Here is a 26375-nt window from a genome sequence, read left to right on the forward strand (position 1 = left end):
GGTCCAACGAGTTCTTTCCTTTAATACAAACACGAACATCGTTTGTAAATGCCTCATTTAAAGTAGTGGATAGGGGAAGGAGTTTAGAAAAGTCCAAGCAATAAAATGTACTCAGTTACTTGGTAAGTTAAAAAGCTAATGCAACAGTGTTACATCCAGATAAAAAATATTATTCAAAAGCAATTCAAATACCGAAAAGGATTTCAAATTGAATATTTTATTAACATGGTAGTTGTCTCTGTAACATGTGCACACACACTCGCACACTCAGAATGATCTGCCTGGGGGAAAAAGACTAAGTAGGTCTAAGGGGAAGATGAAAAATAAAAAAATTCCGGTAAGTTTTCATTATTGTAGGCAATTATGTCCACATCACTTACAAAGCTATTGCCAAATCTGTCCAAGGAAGCAGAGTTTGGGAGGGGAGGGGAAAAAAAACCTGGGGGAAAATTCAACAGTGGCATAGCAGAGCTCTCAATATGAGAAAGCTGACATTATGTGGACTTTTGCTGTGAATTTCGTCTTTGCAAAATATGGGGAGAAGTTTGTCAATGGGCAGAAAATGAGAGAAGGCGGTGTGAAGTAGGCTTTTGCAGTCAATTTTCCTCACAGTACTGTGCAGGGTCATCAAGAAAATGCTTAGTCTTTCTCTGGAACCAGTTTCAGAACTTTTCCAATTGCAATGGTTTTACCTAGAAATGAAATTTAAAGAAACACAAACAAAAACCCTTTTCAGTAGTTAACAGCAAAGCTATGTGAGGTATTAAAGCTGATTACTGTAAAACATAAAACTATTTTTCATAGTGCAAATTTCTGACTGGCTTTACCACCAAAGGTGTGATTTCTCATCAGGTCGTCTCAGTAAGTGGATCTTTGGAGGGTGGGGGGGAGCCGAAAAGAAACTACATTTCCTGTTATCACAAACCCGTGTGTGGACAAGTACACTGTGGAGCGCCTGTACCATGGCATAGTATTTGGCAATAAAAAGGAATGAATTACATACGTGTCCTAACGGAGCCGAACCTCAAAAACGTGCCAAGCAAAATAAACTAGATACTGAAGACCACAAAGTGTATGGTTCTGTTTATATGGCATGTCCAAAAAAGGCAGAGAGGGGAAGATTTGTGGTTGGCCGGGAAGAGGAATACCAAGCGACCGTAAACAGGTGTAAGGGCTGTTTTGTTTTTTTTAAGATGTTGTGAATATTCCCAAATCAGAATGTGGTCATGACTGTACACCCTGTAAACCCACAAAAATTCATGAAATTGTACACTGAAAACAAGTTAATTTCAACGTATATAAATTCTCTCAATAATGCTGTTAAGAGGGGTTCTCAGTCCTATTTTAAGAGGTTCGAATCCCATCAGGTCACGTGAAGAACCTAAAAGCCAAGCACCTCCTTAGGAAAACAAGTAACTCTGGGGTTAAACACTTTTGCTAGGTTACTTTCTTCTGGCCGACTGATTTTTATCAGGTTCTAACCGGCAACTAAGGTTCTCATTTTGTTATGTGAACAGGACAAACCCAGTGACCAGCTTCACTAGTACCAGATACAGACTTTAAAATAAAATGGAGCCAGTCTCCGTACAGATTTCTCTGAAGGAAGGTTCAGGAACTGGACACACTGTGTTCCCCGTGCTCTGCACAGCTGCTGACACGCAGGAGACACATCGTTTTCTGTCGAACAGAACCGGGACTAACTGAGCTGCCGATTCTGTATCTCAGCTGAACCACAGTGTTTTATGTAAGGTTTTCCACCGTCTTAAACTTAGTTACCTAAGTCAGAAATACTAATAAGCCACAGGGAGCCATTTACTAAGAGCTGCTGTGTTTTCATGCTACCAAGGACTTCCACGGCCACAAGACAGGAAAAGCACAGTTGTTCAGATTCACTGAGAAGTAGGCAGAAGGACACCAACACTCACATAAAAACGCTACTAAACCTCTGTAAAAATTAGGTGCTAAAAAACCATCAGCTTCTGTATCCCTTTTATCCCCCCCCCCCATATCCATGTAGTGAATGTTTTATCAGACTTGATTTTCAAATGTCTTCTGACCACAGAAATGACAAGGTTTTACTGCAGAGGCTCATATGGCAAAAAAAAAATGTGCCTTCCAGGGTTAAGCCCTCCAGGATGGGCTTTAATCACTCACGGTACAAAGGATTTCCTCAGAGAACGTCTTGTTTAGTAAATAAACTAACTCTCAAAGCCCACTCCTTGCAAGAGATCAAAATTAAGATTCTTACAACTACAGCATATACTGCTAAAATGCACGGCCGATTCGGTCTGCTGTTCAATTCCCTCCGCTCATAAAACGTTACAGGAATCTGTCACAAAACATGCACCCAAGTTTTCTACAAACTCGTGATGCGTGCGGTACTCTTACCCTCATCCCTTAAGGTAAAGCGCCCCATCTGAGGGAAGTCTTTGAAGGTCTCAAGGCAGATGGTTCCCGCCGTCCTTAAGCGAGCGATGCATACTTGATCTTGTTTCACGAAACGGGGTCGGGTCTTACTTTTCTCTCCTGATTTTTTGTCTACCAAGCAAATTAAGGCCTGTCCAAGAAAAAGGAGGAGGTCACAACGGTGCCGAGTGAAAGAACCTTTAAGACAAGGAGTGCAGATACGAGTGCCTCACTGGTGCCGATCCAAAATGATCGAGATGAGACGGTCTCCGAACCCATACACCAACAAAGCCCCCGGTGCTCTTAATGACCTAAGAATCGCGACTCACTGTTATTTCGACTTCCTCAATGCAGGTGTGAATGTGCAGCACCGCGTTATAGCCCGGGCAGATGATGGACTTGTGCTCTATGATCACTATCTGTCAAACAAAACAATGCACATCTTTATCCCTGGGGTGAAACAGACCTGACCGTCCCGCAGAGCCACTTCGTACCACCGGAACGTGGAACTCACCATCTCGGCAGGTGACCAACTGAACTTATTTTTGAGTTAGAAGTGCTGGGTCAAGCGGCCTGACATCCAAGCGTGACCGCAGAGATGCTTCCCCTGCCCATCTTCTAGGCCACAGCCCGACTTTAGAAACCCAGCAGGCAGACTGCCCTAAGAAGCCTGTCTCTCCAAGCCATCTCCTCCCCGAGGAGTGAAGGAACTCACTGGCACTACAGCTGGTTCTCATTTGTTTTGTTCCAGCTGTGAACTTCACAGTTTTATCCAATTCGCAATGACTAAGGCCCAGCAGAAGTAAACAGCCCCGTACCCAGCATCAAAACCTATCCTGCCTAGTCACAGGAGCTCGTGACAGAACTCGAAAATTCTGTGAGCTACGCCAGTCGTGCTCCGTCATCCCTGTGGGGAGGTCACGTAGCTAAGAACACGGACACCCTGTGTCTTCGTGTCTGGAAGGGGACTTACTCTGAAGAAACAGACACAGCCTCATTTCCAAGGTGGCTGTGGTCTCCTCAAGGGAAAGACGCTCTGAGCAAAATGTTAAGTCGTAATACTTCTTACCAACAGGTGACCAAAACTAAAAAGGAACTTCCGAAGAATACCACCTCTTGAAGACCGGGTGTGTGTGACACATCGCGGTGGCCGTGATATGTATGTATGACCTCCCCTATCTCATTCCCCTGCTACACACGATGGAGGGTCACCAGTGATCAGGCAAAGAGCATTTACATTCTAATTGCACATGGAGGGTGAAGACTGCTAAGGCAATTACAATGACTAGTCTACCTGGGCATCAAATGTGCGTCCAGAATGACAAAGATTATTAGGGTCACAAAGGATGAATCCTGGGAGAATCTCTTCCTCTTCAATTCCTTTCAGTCGGATTTTGAGGTTTTCACCTGGGGCTACAGAATCAGTTTCTACGTCATCGGAAAGGATTCCAAGAACTTCCACGTTGTGCTTGAAAAAAAACCAAAACAAAAAAAAACACATGCAAATAAACCCCAAACTGGAGGTTTTCGGACACACGTGCTGCACGGCAGAATGTAACGTGATCCGAATGGTCCCTTCAAGCCATTTTCCTGCAAATCGTGGATGAGCCAGAACGTTTATTAACACTGAATCTAACATCTGGATTTGAATTTGATGAACGTCATTTTTATTACGATGATTACATTCTAGGATTTCAAAGGACACCGTTTCTACTACCTCTCAACCCCAAATATCTGAAGAGTGTACGTCTCCAAAGTTTTCTGAACAATTAAGCTTTGAAAGAACAGTCACTAGGGGCACCTGGGAGGCTCAGTCAGTTAAGCGTCTGACGTCGGCTCAGGTCACGATCTCACGATTCAGGAGTTCGAGGAGCCCCGCATCGGGCTGCGGTCTCAACGCAGAGCCTGTTTGGATCTTCTGTCTCGCTCTCTCTCTGCCCCTCCCCCGCTCTATCTCGACAATAAACATTAAAACTACATACATTAAAAAAAAGAATACCGACTAATGGGTACAGGATTTCCTTCTGGGATGGTGAAAACGTTCTGGAACTTGACAGCGGTGACAGCTGTGAATGTACCAAATGTCACGAATGGTAAAACTGCCATCTCTTACCAGTTATTTAAAAAAGAGCATACCGGTGGGAAAAAGTGGGAAAAGCAATACCCACAAGCGTTGCCTTACTTTACTCCGTCTCTGCCCCTGGAGAGAATTCGTCTTTTTAAAACACATACCCCAAAACAAAACAACCTGGTGACGGCAGGTAAGGGGCGGCGAATCCAGAATGCACTCTTCCCCTCCACGGCGGGCTGAACTCCAGTCTCCCCTCCCCGACCCAAAACGCTCTCCTTTCCCAGAAGGCAGCTTAGACCTTTTTGACAGCTGTCGAAATTCCTTCCAAGAAGTGAGATGGAGCCAGATTTATTAGCTAAAGTCTTTACGGTAACAGGACAAAGGGGCAGAAACCAGCAGTCCGACCGTACACAAACTAACAAGTACTGTCTGCTACTTTCTGTCCAATAATCCAGCGGGACAATCCCTCTCCCAAACACGCTCTTCTACGGCTTAACGCAATGAAGCCAGTCCAATCTTTAAATTAATCCAGTTTCAAAAATTAAGACAGAGGCCAACAAATTCTCTTGGTTTATGAAAGGTAAGGGGCACCTGGGCGGCTCAGTCGGTTAAGTGCCCGACTTCAGTTATAGCCACGATCTCATGGTTCCTGAGTTCGGGCCCCACATTGGGCTTGCTGCTGTCTACCTGTCAGCACAAAGGTTGCTTGGGATCCTCTGTCCCCCTCTCCCTGCCCCTCCCCTGCTTGTGCGGACTCTCAAAAAGTAAGGAAAAAAAAAAAGGCACTAAGGATTGTCTGCTCTAAATACCTCACCTAAGTGGAATCATACATCATTTATCCATTCACTTGGCACAAGGCCCCTGAGGCTCATCCATGCTGTAAGCCTATGTCAGAAAAGCTGAATGACAGTCCATTGTACGTACAGACGTTTCGTTTGTCTCCTCATCGGTCAATGGCCATGATCGGCTGCTTCTCCATTTCAGCTTTTGTAAGTGGTGCCGTGGATATCGGTTCTTGGTTCTTCGAGGTCTGCCTTCCTTTCTTTCGGGCACATGTCCTGAAGTGGAACTGCTGAATCGTGTAATTATTCTATTTTTAAAATGTGGAGCAAACATCGTTATGTTTTGGCATAGCCGCTGTGCACGCTTACATTCTCGCCAACAGCGTACGAGGGTTTTCCAATTTCTCCACACCCTCACCGACATCTGCTATTTGGGGTTTTGACGGTGGCCATCCTGACGGGTGCGAGGCGCCGTCTCGCTGTGGTTCCGATTTGCATTCCCCTGATGATCAGAGACGCTGAGATCTTTTTCAGGTGCCTGCTGACCAGCTGCACATCTTCGGAGACAGGTGTAAGACCCCTGCTCATTGTTTAGTCGATTATTTTTTTTTTTTTGAGGACTTGGGTTTTTTGTTTGTTTTTTTTTTTTTAATTTTGAGAGACAGCAGAGCGTGAGCAGGGGAGGGGACAGAAGGAGACGGAGAGAATCTTCCGCAGGCTCCAAGCTCAGTGAGGAACCCAACCTGGGGCTCGATCCCATGATCCTGGGATCAGGGCCTGAGCCAAAATCAAGAGTTGGACACTCAACCAACTGAGCCAACCAGGCAGGCACCCCGTAGTTCTTGATATATTCTGGATTTAACCCCGTCTCAGATTAATGATATACAATTACTTTCTCCCATTTCGGAGGTTACCTCCCCATTAATTTTTTAATGTAAGATAGGCATCTGTGTCTTTTAAAATATTGAACTCTGTTCCACGGAGACTCAGCAGGACTAAAGCGAACGGAGTTTTTAAGGCTTCCCTAACGGCCACAGCCCTGCTACAGCGACCTGCCCAGCAAGCAGCTCTAACGGGCCTACGAGGACGCCTCCCCAACGGCTAGGGCCTGGCACTAGGTCACTTGCTCACAGCAGACTGTACTTTTCTCTCTGTTGTGGTGGCACACTCCTGAAGTTTACCTTTTTCAGCCACTTTCCATTGTACAATTCAGGGGCAGCCACTTGGCATTTCACAATATTGTACAACCATCACCAGTTATCTAGTTCCAGAACATCTTCATCACCCCAAAAGGCAACCGTGCCTTTCATTAACCAGTCACTCCCCATTCTCTGTCCCCTCACCTCTTGGAACCACCAATCTGCCTTCCATCACCACGACCAAACTACTCCTGTGACTGCTCTACGGATTTACAATGAGCACTATTTTCATTCGCTGTCCCTGACATTCAACTGCGGCGATAAATACCTTGGTAAAAAGAGACCAGGAGAGGCTACTCCAGTCTCCAATGCATAAGGTATCAAGAAACCTCAAAGTACAATTTGTAAGGCGCCAATTATACCTAAACATTACAGTGGCAAGGGATACTTTTCCTAATTCACTGTGCCTAGAATAAGCATGGTGAAGAAATTCTCCCTTAAACCCAACAAAATCTCTATTTGGAGGTTCTGACGGCTCAGGCCTACTTTCCTACACAAACATCTTTGGAGCTGGGAGAGAAGGCCACTCGGGGAGGCAGGTAACAGTTCCTTAGTTACATGTCTGTCATTATCAGCAACTGAGCAGTCAGACGTAACACAAAGGAAGAATTCATGGGGGTTCTGCGTGCTTGAATGAAACCCTCTCCAACAGTAAACAACTTACAGAACAACAGGAAGAAAGAATTCACACGAGACTCATTTATGATTAAGGCAAACCCTCTTCTCTAAAAACAGGTAAGGAACACAGATGGGATACGTTATTTTATAGTATCCAACGTAACTATGTACAAAAAGAAAAAAAAAAAAAAAGGCCAATGATACCATGGTTAAACCTGACTTTTCATCCCTGGCTTGCTCGATGACCCAATGTGTTAAGAGCAACAAGTCACTTAACCACTCCAGACCCCTACCCGCCTCTTGTGAAAGAACAGAGGCAGAGCTGTCTTGATAAACCTTTTAGCTCTAACATGGTGCTGGCCCCTCCCCATCTGTCACTGGGTCACCGTAATACCACTTACTCTGTAGTAAACTGTGCACGTGACGTTAATAAAATGTAGTCATGGATTTTAAAAGTTTTCTTTTAACGGAAATCCCTAATTTTTTTTAAAAGTTCTAGCTCCTTGCTACTGTTTTCAAGACGAAATCCAAATAAGACCATTACTAATTCTTACCTTGTTTGGCATCATCACAAGCTGCTGGCCTTTACAAATAGATCCTGATTCCAGCTTTCCCAGGACCACGGTGCCCATATCCTGTTTAAATTTGAAATTAAAAACACGGAGTTGCAGACTTTTATTACTATTCTACAACAGTTCAACAACCCCAAGTGAAATCTTATGGGACTTACTCATAAAAGAAAATCTATAGCTCAAGTGGCAGAATGCTTAGGACTAATCTTAAACACGGGACAGGTAACAAATACTCCATATTGTTTGTCATCGGCACATGTACAGTGGTAACACTAAGAAGGATGCCTGACATCTAAAAAAGCACGCTACTGGAAACAGCACAGAATTTTACACGTGAAGATCTGAATTATTTGTTTCAATTCACTCCGATTCTCTGAAAATCTGAGCCTGCTTCCTCATATAAAAAATTAGAAAAATACTCATTCAAAAAATGTAGCATGGAGCTACTGACAGAATGAAGTATTTGAGGAGGGCAAAGCATGACATTGATAAAACTTCAAAAGCGCGTTGCTGAGGCTGCGGTCCGACCAGCACTCACGTACTCTGCTCCCAGTATCTGGAAAGCTACTGGTCAGTATCCATCAACCGTAACGTGTAAATCCTCTGCCTCCAGCAGTTTTTCCTTGTATGACTTTCTCTCTAAAAAATGATTGGCTTAGTGGGGAACAGCTTAAATGAAGTAGGCTGGCTGATTAAATTGCGATCCATCTATATCACGAAACAACATATGGCCACTAAGGAAGACCTCCAGGGGCGCCTGGGTGGCTCAGTCAGTTAAGCCTCCGACTTGGGCTCAGGTCATGATCTCACAGTTCATTGGTTTGAGTCCCATGTTGGGCTCTACGCTCCCAGCTTGGAGCCTGGATCCCGCTTTGGATTCGGTGTCTGCCTCTCTCTCTCTGCCCTTCCCTCACTCCCTCTCAAAAAAAAGAAATAAACATTAAAAACAATAAAAAAGAGAGACATCTATGCTATGTTGTTAATTATCAGGACTGTTTCATAATGTAAAACACAAAACAATGATTTCACCTCCCATAAAACCCAATTTCTTGAACATTCAGGGTACCTTGTACTTATCCACAATTGGCAGCCTGATTGGTCCATCAACTGATCTATTGAAGTTTGGCAAATTATCCAAATACGGAATAAATGGCAAACCACTGAAAACATAATAATATCCATTAAAGAGCAGCAACATAAGTATTAAAATTTTAAGAAATTACAGGACTGTAACTTTATACAAAAAACAGTTCTAACAATACTTCCATTCTACCCACGTACTCGCTCATTCAACCAATTTATTATCCAGTTCATTTCCTTCATTCTTCAGAAAACGAAAAAAATAAATAGCTCTATAATATAGAATATATTATAATAAATATTATATAAATATAATAAAAAAGCTTCCTCATAAACTTAAGATTTAGAAAATATTTTATAGCAAATGGCCTAGTTTGTAATAAATTGGCTACATTCTGCTCCTTAATTTTTACGGACTTTTCCAGCTCTAAAATCAGGATTCTATAAAATCATTTCCTCTGTAATGCTACAGTGTATGAATTGGGAGGCTTCATACTGCCAAGACAGCAATGCTCCCCAAAGCGATCTACAGATTCAGCACACTCCCCATGAACATCCCAGCTGCCTCTTGGAACAAGGTGACAAGTTGATGTTAATGTTCGTGAAGATATTCAGGGGACCCAGAATAGCCAAAACCACCTTGGAAGAAAAAATAGTAATAGTAATACTAATAAAACTCAGAGACACTTCCCAATTTGAAAAACTCACAAAAACTCAGTAATCAAGACTTTAACAAAAAAAAGGAACCCAAAATGCAGCAGACATCTAACTGTAAGAGCTAAAACCACAACAGGTTTCGAAGAAAATAGTGTGGCTCAGTCTTCATGCCTGAGTTAGGCAACGTTTTCCCAAGTATGTCCCCACAAGCACAACCAACAAAAGAAAACACAGACTGGATTTCACCAAAATTAAAACCTTTTGTGCTTCAAAGGACACCATCAAGAAAGGTGTCCCCGAGGAGAAAACATCTGCACATCATTTATCTGATAAAGGACTTCTACTCGGTACATAAAGAACTCTCCCAACTCAATTAACAAAAAGACCACACGATTACCAAATGGGCAAAGGTCATGGTGTTTTTGAAGCCGAAGTCAGAGAAAGTATTTACTGAGATTACTTATAAAGACATAAATTTTTTCTAAACAGAAGAAAAGGTTACTTACGTGTACCAAGGGCAGAAATCTGACTGCTCTTTAAGATTTGCTCCAGTCAGTCCTGAGCAGGGCATAAAGTGGATGTCCTTTTTGGGATTGAAGCCAACTTTTTTCAAAAATGGCACTAGTTTCTCTTTGCATTCTTCGTATCTATGAATATTTATAAATAACTCCATTATAATAGGAAACAAGTGAACTCCAGTTTCATTATTAAACACATCAAGGTTAAAAAAATTTTTAATGTTTATTTATACTTTTGAGAGAGACAGAGACAGAGCATGAGAGGGGGAGAGGCAAGAGGAAGACAGAATCCAAAGCGGGTTCCAGGCTCTGAGCTGTCAGCACAGAGCCCGAGGCAGGGCTTGAACTCACGAACCGCGACATCGTGACCTGAGCCAAAGCCGGACATTTAACCCACCGACCCACCCAGGCGCCCCCAACAGATGAAGGTTTCAGAAAAACTGCAGGGGCAAACAGCACTCGGTCGCAAAGCCACCCTCTGTCCCACTAAGATGCCCGTTCAGACCAGGAAGACGGCAAAGCTCACCTCTCGCTGCTCCAGTTCACTGTCGGGTCATCCATCTTATTAATGAGCACGATCAAGTGCTTCACACCTGCCGTCTTTGCCAACATCGCGTGTTCCCTCGTCTGTCCGCCCTTCTCAAATCCAGTTTCAAACTCTCCCTTCCTAGCAGAGATGACCTATTCCAAGAAATGCGAGAGTTTACTCTTACACATTCACGTCTACCCTCCGAGTAACGGGGTATCTTTCCTTTCAGTTTTATCAAAGCTTTTTGCAAGAAAATAAAAATAAGTGAGTTATACCATGCATGCTTTTGAACATCCCGATATCTAGATGGCTGAAGATTTTTGTACATGTTTGTACTGATCCCCTAATTTTCCAAAATCTAGCACGCCTTTATAATTGACAATTCACACCTGCATGTGACTTAGTGCCGGCACACGGACAAAGCGAACGACCCTGCAAAATGCCCAAAGGCCTTGAGAAAACAGATCATTTCTTACTCAGTTTTGTACCCACTGCACACGGGAAATGTGCAAAACGGATCAGGCATGACACTGAGCAGACACTAAGTTCTGACACGGTCATAGATAGGAGTGACGGCAGAGAAAAGATGAAACGCTGTTTTCCTACGTGAATCCAATTACAAAGATTGCTTGAGAGCAGGTGAGACAAAAGTGACGTCTGTGACTGGAGGCTACGGCTCACTGCAACCTGAGTTCTAGCTGTTCGAGGGTAAAATCAAAACACTTCACAACGAAGCAGGGCTGCTACCAAATACACAGGTGGACCGGAAAGGTCTTTCTTACCAGAACAGCCAAATCAGCTTGAGAAGCGCCACCAATCATGTTTGGGACAAAACTCTTGTGGCCAGGGGCGTCCAGGATCGTGAAATGCTTCTTTTCTGTTTCAAAATAGGCACGGCCCACTTCGACTGTTTTACCCTTGTCTCGTTCTTCCTGATTTGTGTCTAAGGCCCAAGACAAGTACCTGAAGTAATTTAGAAGAGTAATGTCACTAAGAACATATGAGTTTTTAAGATATTCTTCTACCGCTAAAGGTATAATGAGGACATCCAGCTTTATGTCCAGAATACAACATTTAAATCGTGAATAGGACAGCAGCGCCTGGCTAGCTCAGTTAGTGGATTGTGCGACTCTTGATCTCGGGGTTGTGAACTGGAGCCCCACGTTGGGTATGGAGATTACTTAAAAATTTTAAAAATCAAAAAAAAAAAAAAAAAATCACGGGGCGCCTGGGTGGCTCAGTCATTCGGCATCTGACTTTAGCTCAGGTCACGATCTCATTATTTATGAGCCTGAGACCCACACAGGGTGATGAGCCCTGCTTTTTTCTCTGTCTCCCCGTCTCTCCTTCCGCCCGTCCTGGGATTCTCTCTTTCTGTCTCTGCCTCTGGCTCACTTGTGCGCTCGCTCTCTCTCAAAAAAAAAAAAAAAAAGAATAGGACTGGGTAGAAATGAAAATTGATAGAATAAAACTTTTATTATTGTGATTCAAACATTCAAACATTTATAGCTTTTACAAATATCCAGGCAATTACAGGTATCCCGATTTTTGAAAGTTCACGTTATGCCACTTTGCTTTTACAAACAACCTACCTTAGTACCTGTTCTTACAAACTGAAAGATACTCAAAGAGGATTTTTTTTTTTTTTTTTTAACGAAAAAAAGTGAAAAGCAAAACTAGCGTTCAGCGTTTGTTCTGCAGTGAAGGGCGAGACACGGCACTGAGCGGCCAGGGCGACACCACGCGCTTCTGCCCCAGGAGCCTCTCAGCATCTCTGCGTCAAGCTGTCGCAGCTTTGAACTGTGTCTGCGCATCTGGGCTGTATCGCCATTTATTGTGTGTATCCGTTAGCACAGATGAGTCCTGAGGTATCAGAAAAGCCCGAGAGATTATCCTCTGAGTCTGGGAATGCTCAAAAAATGTTTTCCAGGTAAACTGATGACAATTGCTTCTTTGCTTCATGCCATTTTGGCTTACAAAAGATTTGAAAGGAATGTTCTACTTTTGGATATACAGGGGAAAACCCGTATATATATTCTATAAGCAAAGAGTATTTATGGAAACAAGCTGACTACACAGAAAGGCTACTTAGTACCAATGCCAATATCACTGTGAGTTTTTATAATCGCCTGGCACCAAGTATAATACAAGTAACGCTATGTAGGGATATTTTTCAAAAGTGAAAGCCGTGAACAACCATCTGGGAGCAATGGTTACCTGCTAAAAATTATTCTGGTATTTCTTTGCCATGTGAAAACAATTTATGTAAGTTCAAAGCATTCATAATAGTGCATATTAATTTAGATAACTCATCATCTGTATTTCATAGTAGATAATCCATTTTTAGTACAACATTGATAAAGATCTTTTCCCTCAATACAGAACAATTAAAAAACAAAACAAAAACCATGAATGTCCCAGGTAAACCTGAACTTTTAAAAGAAAGGTAAGATTAGAAGCAAAAAAAAAAACTGACCCTTTCTCTCACCACTCAAAGGCAAGCACTGCCAATAATTCTGTCCACTCTTTTTTCTTTCCAGGGTTTAATTTACGTCGTTACTGATCACATCCTAAGTAAGATCATGTCACCTGCTTTCTCCCCAAATTCCACAGCAACTTGAGTTCTATTTCTGGTTATTACCAATTCTATAAATGCAGTTTTTTTAGTGGTTAGGTAACGACCCCGTCAAATGGATGGTTTAGAATTTATCCCACGAGTCTATTACTGACACTTGGATGTTCCCAGGCTCCCTGTGTAGGCTCCGAAGTCATCCGGAGCCAATACACTGTGCAGTATGAGGGCAAAGGACACCTCTCCTGTATTATGACACCATCTCAGACCTCATGCGCTTATATCACAGGAGACTAGAGAAGCAGTAGGCAGGGTTTCCTTCAAAGTAATTTATCGTGCCGTCAAGGTATACTATACCAGGTTTCTCTGTTTTTTTCTTTAGCTTCTCTTTCATATTTCTCAAGTGTCCTTTTGTCAACCATTCCAGTCAAATACCTGCAATCAAAGAAAACAAAAGTAAACATTCCATTGCTCATAAATTACTCAGAGAAGTTTAGGAAAACTCTAAAGGTCTTTAGGGGAATTTCAACCCCAGAAAACAGCTATTTTAAAATAAAGGAACCACTGATGGATGCTCAAGCCGTGGAACGTTTCAGAGGAAAAGATATTTACATAGTCTCAAATTATCTCCCCACACTTAAAGGGGAAAAATAATAACTTTACAGTGGAGAATCCAGGCAGACAACACATGAACCAAGTAATCCTGGCTAATATGACCAGGAGTAGAGAAAACACACTAAAGGGTGCCTGGGTGGCTCAGTCGGTTAGGTGTCCAACTCTTGATTTCGGCTCAGGTCATAATCCCAGGGTGGTGGGATCGAGCCCCCTATCAGGCTCCACACTGAGCGTGAAGCCTGCTTGGGATTTTCTGTCTCTCTCTGCCCTTCCCCCGCCCCTCGCCCATGCTCTCTAAAATTAAAAAATTAAAAAAAAAAAAAGAATAAAACAAAATAGTTGAAAAAAGAAAACCCATCGAATACTGACATGAGGCACCGACAGGATGCTGACAAGAGCACAACATCCCGTGTGACATTCTTGCCCAAATGTACGGCCACAATCTAAATGTGAAAAAGTATCAGCTGAACCCATACTGAAGACCGTCCTAAACAGCACCCTTCAAATGATGAAGTCATGGGAGACCAGAACGAGGCAATGTCACAAGCTGGAGGAGACAAAGATGGGAAACTGGCGGACGGAACAACTGAACGCAACGTGGAATTCTAGAACCGAAAAACGCCACGTGTGGAGAAACCGGTAAAATTCAAGAGCCAGAGTTTAGTTAACAGGATTATTACAGCAATGCCAACTTCCGAGTTTAAGGACTGTACCATGGTTATTTAACAACGTTCACGTAGGGCAGGCTGAAAGAAAGTTATATGGGAACTCGGTACTATTCCTTTGTAAACTTCTAAGTCTAAACTTATTTCAGAATCAACATTTTTTCAAGGGCAAATAGAAATACTACATAAAAGAAAATAATTCTAACAGTGCTGCTCAGGCAATTCAGTCTTATTAATACACTTCAACATTCAATACTTAAAAATACTGTCAAAGTAAGATTATAATTTTAAAACAATTCCTTAGTAATACTGAACTGCTTCCCCAGACTCAATCCAAACCAAAGCCTTCCTCTGAGCTCTCATCTCTGTGTTCTCTGCAGTCGTCTACAGTGCACGCTCCTAACCAGTTGAGCACAGAATCCTAGTGAAATACCCGTGAAAATTACAGCCCATAAGCAAGAAATATACATTCTCCTAAGACACAAAATCAAACGGGCCCATCACTTCCATCCATTGATGGAAGGATCTCTATTTATTATCCTATTTTAAGGCGTGTTGTAGACTTTTTCAGAAGTTGGCCAAGATTACCAATAAGATTACTAAATAATGAAGATATGCCCTTGAGATCCTCTCATGGATGACACGGTTTAAAGAAAAGGGGTCTAATGTAGGAGGGATTAAAACTGTAAAACCTTTTTTTTTTTTTTTAACGTTTTATTTATTTTTGAGACAGAGAGAGACAGAGCATGAACGGGGGAGGGGCAGAGAGAGAGGGAGACACAGAATCAGAAGCAGGCTCCAGGCTCTGAGCCATCAGCTCAGAGCCCGATGCGGGGCTCGAACTCACGGACCGCAAGACCGTGACCTGAGCTGAAGTCGGACGCTTAACCGACTGAGCCACCCAAGCGCCCCTAAAACCTTTCTTAAAAAAGGGGGGCGCCTGGGTGGCTCAGTCGGTAAAGCGTCCGACTTCAGCTCAGGTCATGATCTCATAGTGTGTGGGTTAGAGCCCCTCAATGGGCTCTGTGCTGACACCTCAGAGCCTGGATCCTGCTTCGGATTCTGTGTCTCTCTCTGCCTCTCCTTCCTCGGCTCACACTCTGTCTCCTTCTCTCAAAAATGAATAAACATTAAAAAAGTTTTTAATATAATTAAAAACGACAATAATCTCTATCCCAAACCCTGAGTTCAAGAATCAAATTCTCTAAAAAAAAAAAAAAGGAGTCACATGCTCCACCAACAGAGCCAGCCAGGTGCCCCCAAATTCTAAGACCTGTTACTTAAAACAATTTTTCAGGGGTGCCTGGGTGGCTCAATCAGTTAAGTGTCTGAACTCTTGGTCTCGACTCACGTCATGCGATCCAGGTTAGTGAGAGAGAGCCCCATGTCAGGCTCTGCACTGGCAGCACAGAACCTGCTTAGGATTCTCTCTCTCCTCTGTCTGCCCCTTCCCCACTTGTGTGCTCTCTCTCTCTCTCAAAATGAATAAACTTTAAAAATAAAATTTTCAATACTAGAATATATTGTAAAGGTCAACCATGATGTTTGCATACTTACACAGCTTCTACATATGACAAAAAGTTATCTTAGCATGTGAGCCAGACTACCTGTCTTTGATTAATCCACCTAGGATTTAAGAGCTGATGAATATGGAAAAATGAGATCCCCCTGCCCAAGTACCTGATTTAAGTGCTGGTTTTCATTATTCCCAGGAAAATGATATTCAAAGCAAACTAAGATTGCCTATAATCTAGGGTTCTATTTTAGTTTTTATTTTAAAAAATGTAAAAGACAGCATTCAGAAACACACTTAGTTAATGTTCTATGAGAGTGGGACAGTGATAAAAGAATTCTAGGGAATGCCTAAAATCCATCAGAAAATACTAACGATTGGGGCGCCTGAGTGGCCCAGTCAGTTAAGCGGTCGACTTCAGCTCAGGTCATGATCTCACTGCTCATGGGTTCGGGCCCCGAGCTGGGCTCTGTGCTGACAGCTTGCAGCTTGGAGCCTGGAGCCTGGAGCCTGCTTCAGACTGTCTGCGTCTGTCTGCCCCTCCCCCGCTCAAGCTAGGTCTGTATCTCTCTCAAATATAAATAAACATTAAAAAAAATTTAGAAAATACTAACTGATCACACTGCAGAAATTCCTCCTTAATTAACATCAGCTTTCCTTACAGGTAATGTCTTTGTAACTTTTTCAGGTGACCTGTTTGATTTCCTTTGTATGACTGTATGTTCACAATGCCCAAAATTTATTCAGTCAAATTAACTTTATTATTTAACAAAAAATACAGACTTACATTATCTGTCCTCCAATGGTTGACTTGCCGGCATCTGAAAGTAACAACATCATCAATAATATGCAAACCACGGGTGTACAAAAAAATAAAACAAAACCCACTATATACACTAACACAACTAAAGGTACCGCTTAGCACATAAAATTACATGATGTCGCTTGCAAATGAAGCTGCTAAGACCCCTCCCAGCTCAACAATGACGTACTCGTACTCGTGGTAGAGAAGAATGGAGAACTACTTTACTGATAAAGAAGATTCTTGAACAGACTGCTCTCTGACCTTCAGCTAAGAGCACAGCAGCAACAGAATATCAATTACCCAAGGGCATCCTCAGGGGAGAGCGAAAGCGCCCGAAGAGCTATGAACTACATTTAGGTCGTGTGCCTTTCCCTAATTTTAGCAAATACAGGCATTCCTTTATAAATTTCAGAGGCAGTCCTTGCTACTAAAATAGTGTGGTATAGCATTATATTCAGGAGGAAGCAGAGACAAAGGGAAGGAAAAAAGAACACATAATTCTGTGTTTTCTCACAATTTGGGGGATAAGTCAGATGGTCAGGGAATGTGTGAGTCCGTTAAACAGGGTTTTGTTTTGTGCTAACCAGCAACTTGACAAGCATCTAGAAGTCACAACAAATTAATTTCCTAGGTCAGACAAAATGAAACTATCTAGGTTGGATGAAGCCCATAAAATAAACAAATTAACTGAAGTCACCCCAAAAAGGAAGCACATTATCTAGGATATTAATTCATAAATGTCTTAAGATGCTTAGCCGCCGTCAGTGTGGATCACATACAAATATACTGAAGCTTATTTTCTTCCTGCTTCTGTGCCATCACAAAATTATTTCTCTGTCCCACCTTCAAAATCAAAGCGTTGGCAATTTTTTGCCAGCTTAAAAAAAACCTATCGAGTTAAAAATCAGAAAACTTTTAGATTAATTCAGTTCCGTTTCACTAAACATCTCCAAGTAGCTGTTTGATGTACCCCAATGACCGGTCATTTCTTTCACCGCTATGAGTGCAACTTACCTACGTGCCCAATGAATACTACGTTTACGTGTTCTTTTTTAGGAGCCCCTGGCGGTGCAACCACAGATTTAGGTTTTGGTATTTCCTCTTCCTCCTCCATCATTTCTTGGGCGCTCTCCTCTGGGGGTCTCCCATCTCCCAAGGAACCACCCCCTGGCTCTGCGTCACTTATTTCTTCTTTGTGCTCCCATGATTCTTCTGGGGACATTTCTGTCTCCCCATTCTCTACTGAAATAAGACACTTAACTTAGTACTCTGAAAAAGAATCACAATCTGTACTCTAAAACACAGATGCCTTCAAACAACTAACGTTATTTTGCATATTTAGTTCCATTTCCTAATGTCTAGTGAAACATAAGCAAGAAAATCTTTCACAACAGAAATGGATTATGGCTTTCAAGCCCGGCCCCACTCTGGTATCAGAGCTGACACAGAGACTATGGGCGATTGCCATCCTCACGAAGCTTCATTTCCATGAGGCCACACAAGATGTAAACAGGAGATGTACCATTCCTAACAGCCCAGTTGTCCCAGGGTCAGGATGCCCTGACAGAGGGCAAGCAGCAAAGTTTAAAATCAGAACACAGGATTTACGAGATCTCTGCTTTTTCCTCTGCAAGTACTTTGGCATCAACTTCATCAATCACCTTGGGAACAGGACAGACACCCTTAACAGCAAGCCAATGACAAAAAGGAAGGAAACCTTTCACCAAGGAAATGGAACAAGCCCAAGCCCTTAAACTGACTTTCGCACTCTTGCCCTCCGCTTGTCTCTATCTGCCGTCGCTCTGTTTATCGCGGCAGCGCTGACGTCCAGCTAGTGCTTTCTAAATCCCAACAGCCAAGACTCAATGTCAGGTTTAAATGTAGGCATTCCAATAACCATAACACTTACATTTGTACCTTCTATCTTGAGAGTGAAAGGGTTTCATATTACTGTATTAATACAGTCAGAAATTTTCTTACCAACAGGTTCTGAAAGTTCCATGCTAACAGCTGAATTTGAACCTAGACAAGAAAGTGAGATATAATACATTTACGAAACAATATCTAGGCTTTACACAGAGACAACTTAATGTTTTCTCCACTAGACATTTGAAGGGTCATAGCATAGAAAATTACCTTCACATAGCAACGACTGTTCCTCTTGAGAAGGTTCCGCAGGTGCTGTTTAATAGAAATAAGTTCTATTAAAAATTAAGTCCTATGCATCCATTTGTGCGTATCTTTTAAGACACAGGAAAAACAGGATTTCAATAACACAACAAAAACCTCGATACCGTAAACCAACAGGAACTAACTCAGGTGTTCAAATTAGAAGTCTGTTTAAAAAAATCCTCTTAAAAAATCTACTGAATACAGCCAATTTTAAAACATTTTCATCAACTGAAATGTATTCATAAAGGCATAGTTATTCTCTTTATTTGCTTCATAAAACTCTTCCTTCAAAGATACTGTAAAAGCAAGTCGCAACCCAGGGCTGATCAAATTAACCAGACTGCCTAACCGATTCCCAGTGCTTCTCTAGATTCTCTCTTGGTAGCTCCAGCCTGAGAAAGCTAGGATTAAGCTCCTTTTAAGATTCTATAATCACATACGTTCTCATCAAGGTGCTTGAATAAATTCTATCTGATATCAATAAAATAAAGACAGTCACATAGAGTCCTCGAAATGCGAACGACCCCTTACAACATCTCAGAAAAGGTGATGACGACGCCAGTTTTGTCCTATAGCAGAATTCTGAGATCAAGCAACAATCCTGTTTCCACAGCTGTCACACTTCAAGTCTACTTATGACCCCACTGGAAGAGATGTAGGACAAATACATACAGACACCCAATCGCGTAAGTTATTTTTCATATCTAAATGATACTCCAACATGAAAGCGCCCTGGCTTCAAAAAAAATCTCCAAGACACAAAAGGTATCAGAGAATTTGAAGTCACCTGAATCCTACGCACGAATTAATGAAGAATAATGAATTCATAAACTGCAAAGCTCATATTTAAAATCACTGCCCAGAAACACCTGTAAGCCAAGAAAAAGTTTGGGGCCCAACCTTCAATAACGTGAAGTGTGGAAGAGGGTCATTTCCTGTTCCTGAAAGGGAAAGAGCAACCAGCTTTTTCCGAGGAGGGAAGTGACAGGCTGAGCGTCACCTGGGAAGGTAAGGGTAGCACAGCGTTCATCGAGGAGGGAAAGAACACCACTGGCAGAAAGACCAACATCTTCACTGCAGGAAGGCAGGTCATGGGAACAAGTGAGCAGTACAACTAGAGAGGAGGGGTTAATCGCAAAGATAACAGAGGCATCATCGGACGGGGGGAGGGGAGGAGCAAAAGGTCTGAGTGACCCCGGCCTACGTGATTAGCAGCATATTAACAAAAGAGAAGAAAAAAATCATTTTTTTTTTTAATTTTTTTAACGTTTATTTATTTTTGAGACAAAGAGAGACAGAGCATGAACAGGGGAGGGGCAGAGAGAGAGGGAGACACAGAATCCGAAACAGGCTCCAGGCTCTGAGTTGTCAGCACAGAGCCGGACGCGGGGCTCGAACTCACGGACCGTGAGATCATGACCTGAGCCGAAGTCGGACGCTTAACCGACCGAGCCACCCAGGCGCCCCGAAAAAAATCATTTGAACGAGGTTTGGAAGGGGATAGGAATCATACTTCAGACAGAACAGAGGTTAACCTTTCCTCGTTTTCCATTTCAAAGGAAAGTTCATGGGCAGAGTAAAGAGAAACTGCTCCATTTTCAGAGAAAGCCAGCCAGGGCCAAGGGCATCAAGTCCACGTGCCTCCCGAGGGCCGGAGGGGGCGGCACTGGGTAGCGGGGAGGGGCCAGCACCGAGCTGACCCCTGCTCTTGGTGCTGGCTTGTCGCCTGACGTTGTGCGATGCAGTTATTTCGCTGCAATTACAGACAGGACGTACCACCCACCCGACAGGACTGCCGACAGGATTTAAGGAGGGAATACACTTGTCCGTCTGTGAAGTAACTCCTGGCACCACGCAGATATTCAACACGTGAGTCTCGACCCCCTAACACGCACTGGGAATAAACTCAACCCTATCAACCAGCACAACGGACTACGAAATGTGGGCCAGACCGGACAGAAAGGCTCACAAATCTACACGGTGCTGGAGGTGGGGGCCCAGTACCTCCCAATGATTTCTAACAAGCCCTGAGGCGCTGACTCACTTGATCCCCCCACAAGCGCCGTGCAAGGGACGGCTGCCACCGCTCCCATCTGACGCTCAGACAAATCCGACCCACTAGGCTTTTCCAAGGTAGACAAGCAGCAACTCGCCCTTCGTCAAACAGCGTCTGCTGAGAAATCACTCAGCACAAATACACGGAGTCGGCGAGGACGTAGTGTTTGTTGTAAGGCAGGAAAAAGACGACTGGTACGGTGGGCTCCCCCAACGCGCAGTAAGACACCCCGAAGTGCAGCCGACCTTTACAAAACCAAACAGTACGTACCCCTGACCACCCCGTTCCAGAACCGGCTCGCAGGCTAACAAATACACAATACTGCAGAAGACCGCAAGGCACGTCTCGGGATAGTGACACCAGTCACGAGACCACCTCCGTGGCTGCAGAATGCGGCATACTGAACATCTGTTCACGGTTTTATTTTTCAAAACACCTTCCATGTATAATACGTTTGCCTTAAGTCTGTACGGCTGGTACAGAGAGAGTTAAGTACCAGACACAATCAAGTGCTTAATATATACACAATGAAGGGGCACCTGAGTGACTCTGTCGGTTAAGCGTCCGACTTCGGCTCAGGTCATGATCTCGCAGCTTGTGGGTTCGAGCCCCGCACTGGACTCTGTGCTGACGGCTCAGAGCCTGGAGCCTGCTTCGGATTCTGTGTCCCTCTCTCGCTCTGCCCTTCCCCCATTCGTGCTCTACCCCCCTCTCTCTCTCTCTAAGAATAAAACTTTAAAAAAAATTATAATATCACACAATGATGATATTAAAGAGCCCCCCCAAAATAAGTTGACCATACTTTCCCAAGGTGGAAAAAAGCTTTCCACACATTCAGACATGAATCACATTATAAATCTAATGGCAATGCTAGTGACATTCCTGAACTGTTATTTTTGGAAAAATGAACCAGAAAAATCAGATATAGCCAAGATGTTCTTTTAACTTTAAACTTCTCGGGGCGCCTGGGTGGCTCAGTCAGTTGGGTGTCCAACTTCGGCTCAGGTCATGATCCTGCTGTCAGTACGGAGCCTGCTTCGGATCCTCTGTTTCCCTCTCTGTCCCTCCCCCAACTCGTTCTCTCTCCCTCTCTCCTCCCTCCCTCAAAAATAAATAAACATTTGAAAAAATAGGTTATCTTCTCAATATAGTTGTACCCAGTCTTCTCATGCGCACACACGTAGAGACAACCTTTTCCAGCTCCTTCTACTCAGGTCATATTCACGATGCATATCACATCCTGATGTTACTGGCTACTGAGGAGTCTGGGCCCAGAGTCCTTCATTTGTTCGTGGTTAGCAAACAGATGGTGTGATTTCTCAAGTCCTGCACAGGTCATACCCGATAGCAAAAGAACAGTAAACCTCCCAAGGAGTGAGGAGTAAAATCACGGTTTCAGATTTTCCAAAGGTGTTTCCATGTTCAGAAATACACCTGGTCAAGTATTGGAAAACAGAACAATTCTCATCAAGGGGGAGAGTTATCAGAGTGTATCAGTGAGTAAAACTGCAGTACCCCAAATTAAAAGGAAAACTAATACTATAATTTACGATAAAGGAAGATTAATGAACTGGCTGTGATACTAGGTACATTATCACAAATTTTAAAACAGGAAGTGAAAGAATTCACCAGAACACTGTCAAGCGAGAGCACTGCCTGTGGTTTAACAAACATGAAAATCTGAATCTTCAAATTAGGAGAGAGAATTTGACCATGGTGAAGTAAGTCAGACACAAAGGGTCTCCTGTTGTAAGATTTCACTTACGTAAAATGTTCACAATAGGTAAATCCACAGAGACAGAAAGCAGGCTGGTGGTTGTCAGACACTGGGAGGAAGACAGGGGACTAGGAAGTGACTGCTTGCTTAATGGGTACGGATCTCCTTTTGGGGTGATGAAAATGCTTTGGAACTAGAGAGGATGGTGGTACAACACTGGCTAAATTATTCACTCTAAAATGGTGAATTTTAGGGGTGCCTGGGTGGCTCAGTTGATTAAGCATGTGACTCTTGATTTCAGCTCAGGTCATGATCTCATGGCTTGTGAGTTCGAGCCCCACGTCTGGCTCTGAGCTGACAGCATGGAACCTGCTTGGGATTCTCTCTCTCTCTCTCTCTCTCTCTCTCTCTCTCTCTCCTCTCTCAAAATAAAAAAACATTTTTTTAAATGGTTAATTTCGAGGGGCGCCTGGGTGGCTCAGTTGGTTGGGCGACCGACTTCGGCTCAGGTCATGATCTCACAGTTTGTGAGTTCGAGCCCCGCGTCTGGCTCTGTGCTGACAGCTTAGAGCCTGGAGCGTCCTTCAGATTCTGTGTCTCCCCCTCTCTCTACCCCTCCCCTGTTCACACTCTGTTGTCCCTCTGTCTCTCAGTAATAAACGTTAAAAAAAATTTTTTAAAGGAATTAAAAAAATAATAATAAATGGTTAATTTTAAGATTTCACCTTAATTTTCAAAAAGAATACAAATATTTTTAAAAGATCTGATCATAAGGGGGAGCCTCAGTCAATAGAGTGTGAGACTCTGTTCTCAGGGTTGTGAGTTCAAAGCCCCCACACTGGGCACAGAACTCATTCATCAATCAATAAAACAAATACAATAAAATAACTGAATAACTAAAGAAAAGCTGTGTTCATGGATCAAAAGGACTTCAACATGCAGATTCTACTTTGCTAGCTCATCATACAGCACAAGTCAGTCAAGGCCCTGAGAGGCGGTAGGTTGAAAGCCACGCTTTCACTCAAGCTACATGTTTCCAACACAAATGTTTGGCCGATTCTTGAAAAGTGCTTATTCTGTATAGTTCATAAATTAGTAATTTAAATTTGTACTGCTGTAGACATAAAATTCATTTTTAATCCGCCTTATACACTAAACAGCAATATTTATTTTTTTAAAATTTTTTTTAACGTTTATTTATTTTTGAGACAGAGAGAGACAGAGCATGAACTGGGGAGGGGCAGAGAGAGAGGGAGACACAGAATCGGAAGCAGGCTCCAGGCTCCGAGCCATCAGCCCGGAGCCCGACGCGGGCTCGAACTCGCGGACCGCGAGATCGTGACCTGAGCTGAAGTCGGAGGCTTAACCGACTGCGCCACCCAGGCGCCCCTAAACAGCAATATTTAAAATAGTTACCCGGGGCGCCTGGGTGGCGCAGTCGGTTAAGCGTCCGACTTCAGCCAGGTCACGATCTCGCAGTCCGTGAGTTCGAGCCCCGCGTCGGGCTCCAGGCTGATGGCTCGGAGCCTGGAGCCTGTTTCCGATTCTGTGTCTCCCTCTCTCTCTGCCCCTCCCCCGTTCATGCTCTGTCTCTCTCTGTCCCAAAAATAAATAAAAAACGTTGAAAAAAAAATTTAAAAAATAAAATAGTTACCCTACCTAAAATTCCTTAGTCCTATTCGCTAAATGGTGTGCTCATTCAGGAAAAAAATAAACAACTTCAGTGCTGTCACAGACACCCCAAGTGTCTTACACTGAACAGAAATGAGAAACAGTGTGACAGAATTCTGCCCCATACAAAGTTGCTGCAATGATGGAAATATTCCCAGTGCTGTGACAGGAGAGTCACTAGCCACAGGTGGCTATTAAGCGCTTGAAAGGTGGTACCGCAACCAAGGAACTGGACTTTAAACTTTATCTAATTTTAACTGAACAGCCTCATGGGCAGTGTGAGCCTCGCATACACATTCTCCTCAATTCTGGCACAAACTTGCCACACCTGATCTTCCACTTTTTTTTTTTAATGTTTATTTATTTTGAGAGAGAGAAAGGGAGGGAACAGAGGAGGGGCACAGAGAGAAGGAGAGAGAGAGAAAATCCCAAGCAGCCTCCACAAGGTCCACACAGAGCCCGGCGCGGGGCTCAATCTCAGGACCATGAGTTCATGACCCAAGCCGAAATCAAGAGTGGACACTTAACCCACCAAGTGACCCAGGAGCCCCGATCCTGCCCTTTTATCACACTCCCCGGCCGGCCCACCGCCTGAAGGCTAATGATCCCTCGGCAGAACCCCTCCGGCTAGGACCCTGCCTTCAAGTACAAGTGCACACACGTCAGTCTGGTTCCCAAGGACAGGACAGACTTCCGGAGTGACCGAGCCTCCCTCCGTTCTCTACCCCTGCAGTCCCCGCAGGCTGGTACAGAGCCTGTCCTGTAGGGCCCAGAGGCACGGCTGGCTGATTCTCCCGAGTTAACGCCGGCTTCCCTTTGGTCTCCAGGGGGCTGCTTCCCCAGCCCGGTCACGTACAGGGTCACATACACGGAGTCTGCGCGGCGGTCCCCGCCCGCCTGCCGCACCGCTCTCCCAGGAAGGCCCGGGGAAGGCCCATCTTCTCCGCGCCCACTTTGGAACAAGGGCTCAGAGAAACAATACTCAAGAGATGCTCAAGTACGGTCTGAGTGAGGAACTCAGAATTCGCCAGCGCTCGGGCGGCCACACAGTGTCACCCAAACTGCACGCGGGGGGATCTGTCTCCCAGACACAACGCCGGAAACCAGTAAAGGCAGACATCAGAAACGAGAGCCCGCAGGACGCACACACAGGTCCGTGGTTTTGCCTTAATACCGAACACTCTAAAATTACAAGGCACAATGTCACAGACAGCAGTGACCAGAACCACTGAAATCACTTAAGTCATCGTTTCCTAAAATGTATGAAGAAGCAATTTCAAAGTATTACTTTATTTTTTTAATGTTTATTTTTGAGAGAGAGAGAGAGAGAGCGAGCGAACATGAGTGGGGAAGGGGCAAAGACAGACGGAGACACAGAATCCGCAGCAGGCTCCAGGCTCTGAGCCGTCAGCACAGAGCCCGAAGCGGGGCTCAAGCTCAAGAGCCGTGAGATCATGACCTGAGCTGAAGTTGGGTGCTTACCCGCCTGAGCCCCCCGGGCACCCCTCAAACTATTCCTTTAAACGAGAGCATTGATCCTTCTCAGAACGCTGCTCTGCTACCACTGAGCCAGCACACAGAGACTGTGCCACAGCCCACGAACTCATGGGCTCCATTTCGGAAAAAGTATCGCAGCTAAAAAGATCTTTTAATATCAAATCACAAGAAAAGGGCGAGCAGGATAACCGTTACTAGAATAAGCTTTTATTTTTTATTTTTTTGAGAGAGGGAGGGTGAGCAGGGGGGAGGGGCACAGGGAGAGAGAGAATCCCAAGGAGGCTCCACCCTCACGGGGATCACGACCTGAGCTGAAACCAAGAGTCAGATGCTCAACCAACTGAGCCATCCAGGCGCCCCTAGAATAAACTGTGAAATCAGACCTAGATTCTAATCCTAGCTCCTTCGTTTATTCCTGGATGTCACTTTGCTCATTTATTTAGCTTCTCGGAGGCTGAATTTTCTTATCTGTAAAATGCTTTTAACAGGACCTATGCCTCAGGAGGGTATAGTGAAAGTACGGGCACATTAAGCAAGTGGTAACTGCTCAGTAAATTTATTACTACAACGAGCGTGTCAAAGCCCCATAATAATCACAGGAATTTAAGAATGAAATACAAGGCAAATTCCCGAGCGAGAAGATCCATGCTGGTTGGAGCA

At 43.8% G+C, this 26375-nt stretch overlaps 1 protein-coding gene across 3 annotated transcripts in view; it reads right to left on the reverse strand.

Annotated features, from left to right (window-relative positions):
- Positions 1–197: 197 nt before the first annotated feature.
- Positions 198–26375, reverse strand: part of GSPT1 (G1 to S phase transition 1) — a 34740-nt gene continuing 8562 nt past the window's right edge. For all 3 annotated transcript variants that reach the window (XM_049638261.1, XM_049638260.1, XM_049638259.1), the window contains exons 2-15: positions 18739–18783; positions 18583–18624; positions 17617–17844; positions 16585–16618; positions 13362–13439; positions 11215–11395; positions 10430–10584; positions 9892–10032; positions 8715–8808; positions 7631–7711; positions 3701–3874; positions 2736–2825; positions 2389–2557; positions 198–692 (exon numbers count right to left, since the gene is read on the reverse strand). In XM_049638261.1, coding sequence (XP_049494218.1) covers positions 640–692; positions 2389–2557; positions 2736–2825; positions 3701–3874; positions 7631–7711; positions 8715–8808; positions 9892–10032; positions 10430–10584; positions 11215–11395; positions 13362–13439; positions 16585–16618; positions 17617–17844; positions 18583–18604 — 1500 coding nt within the window. In that variant the 5' untranslated portion in view covers positions 18605–18624; positions 18739–18783 and the 3' untranslated portion in view covers positions 198–639. The remainder of the gene's footprint in view (positions 693–2388; positions 2558–2735; positions 2826–3700; positions 3875–7630; positions 7712–8714; positions 8809–9891; positions 10033–10429; positions 10585–11214; positions 11396–13361; positions 13440–16584; positions 16619–17616; positions 17845–18582; positions 18625–18738; positions 18784–26375) is intronic.

The sequence above is a fragment of the Panthera uncia genome, chromosome E3, assembly GCF_023721935.1.
Source record: "Panthera uncia isolate 11264 chromosome E3, Puncia_PCG_1.0, whole genome shotgun sequence".
NCBI lineage: Eukaryota > Metazoa > Chordata > Mammalia > Carnivora > Felidae > Panthera > Panthera uncia.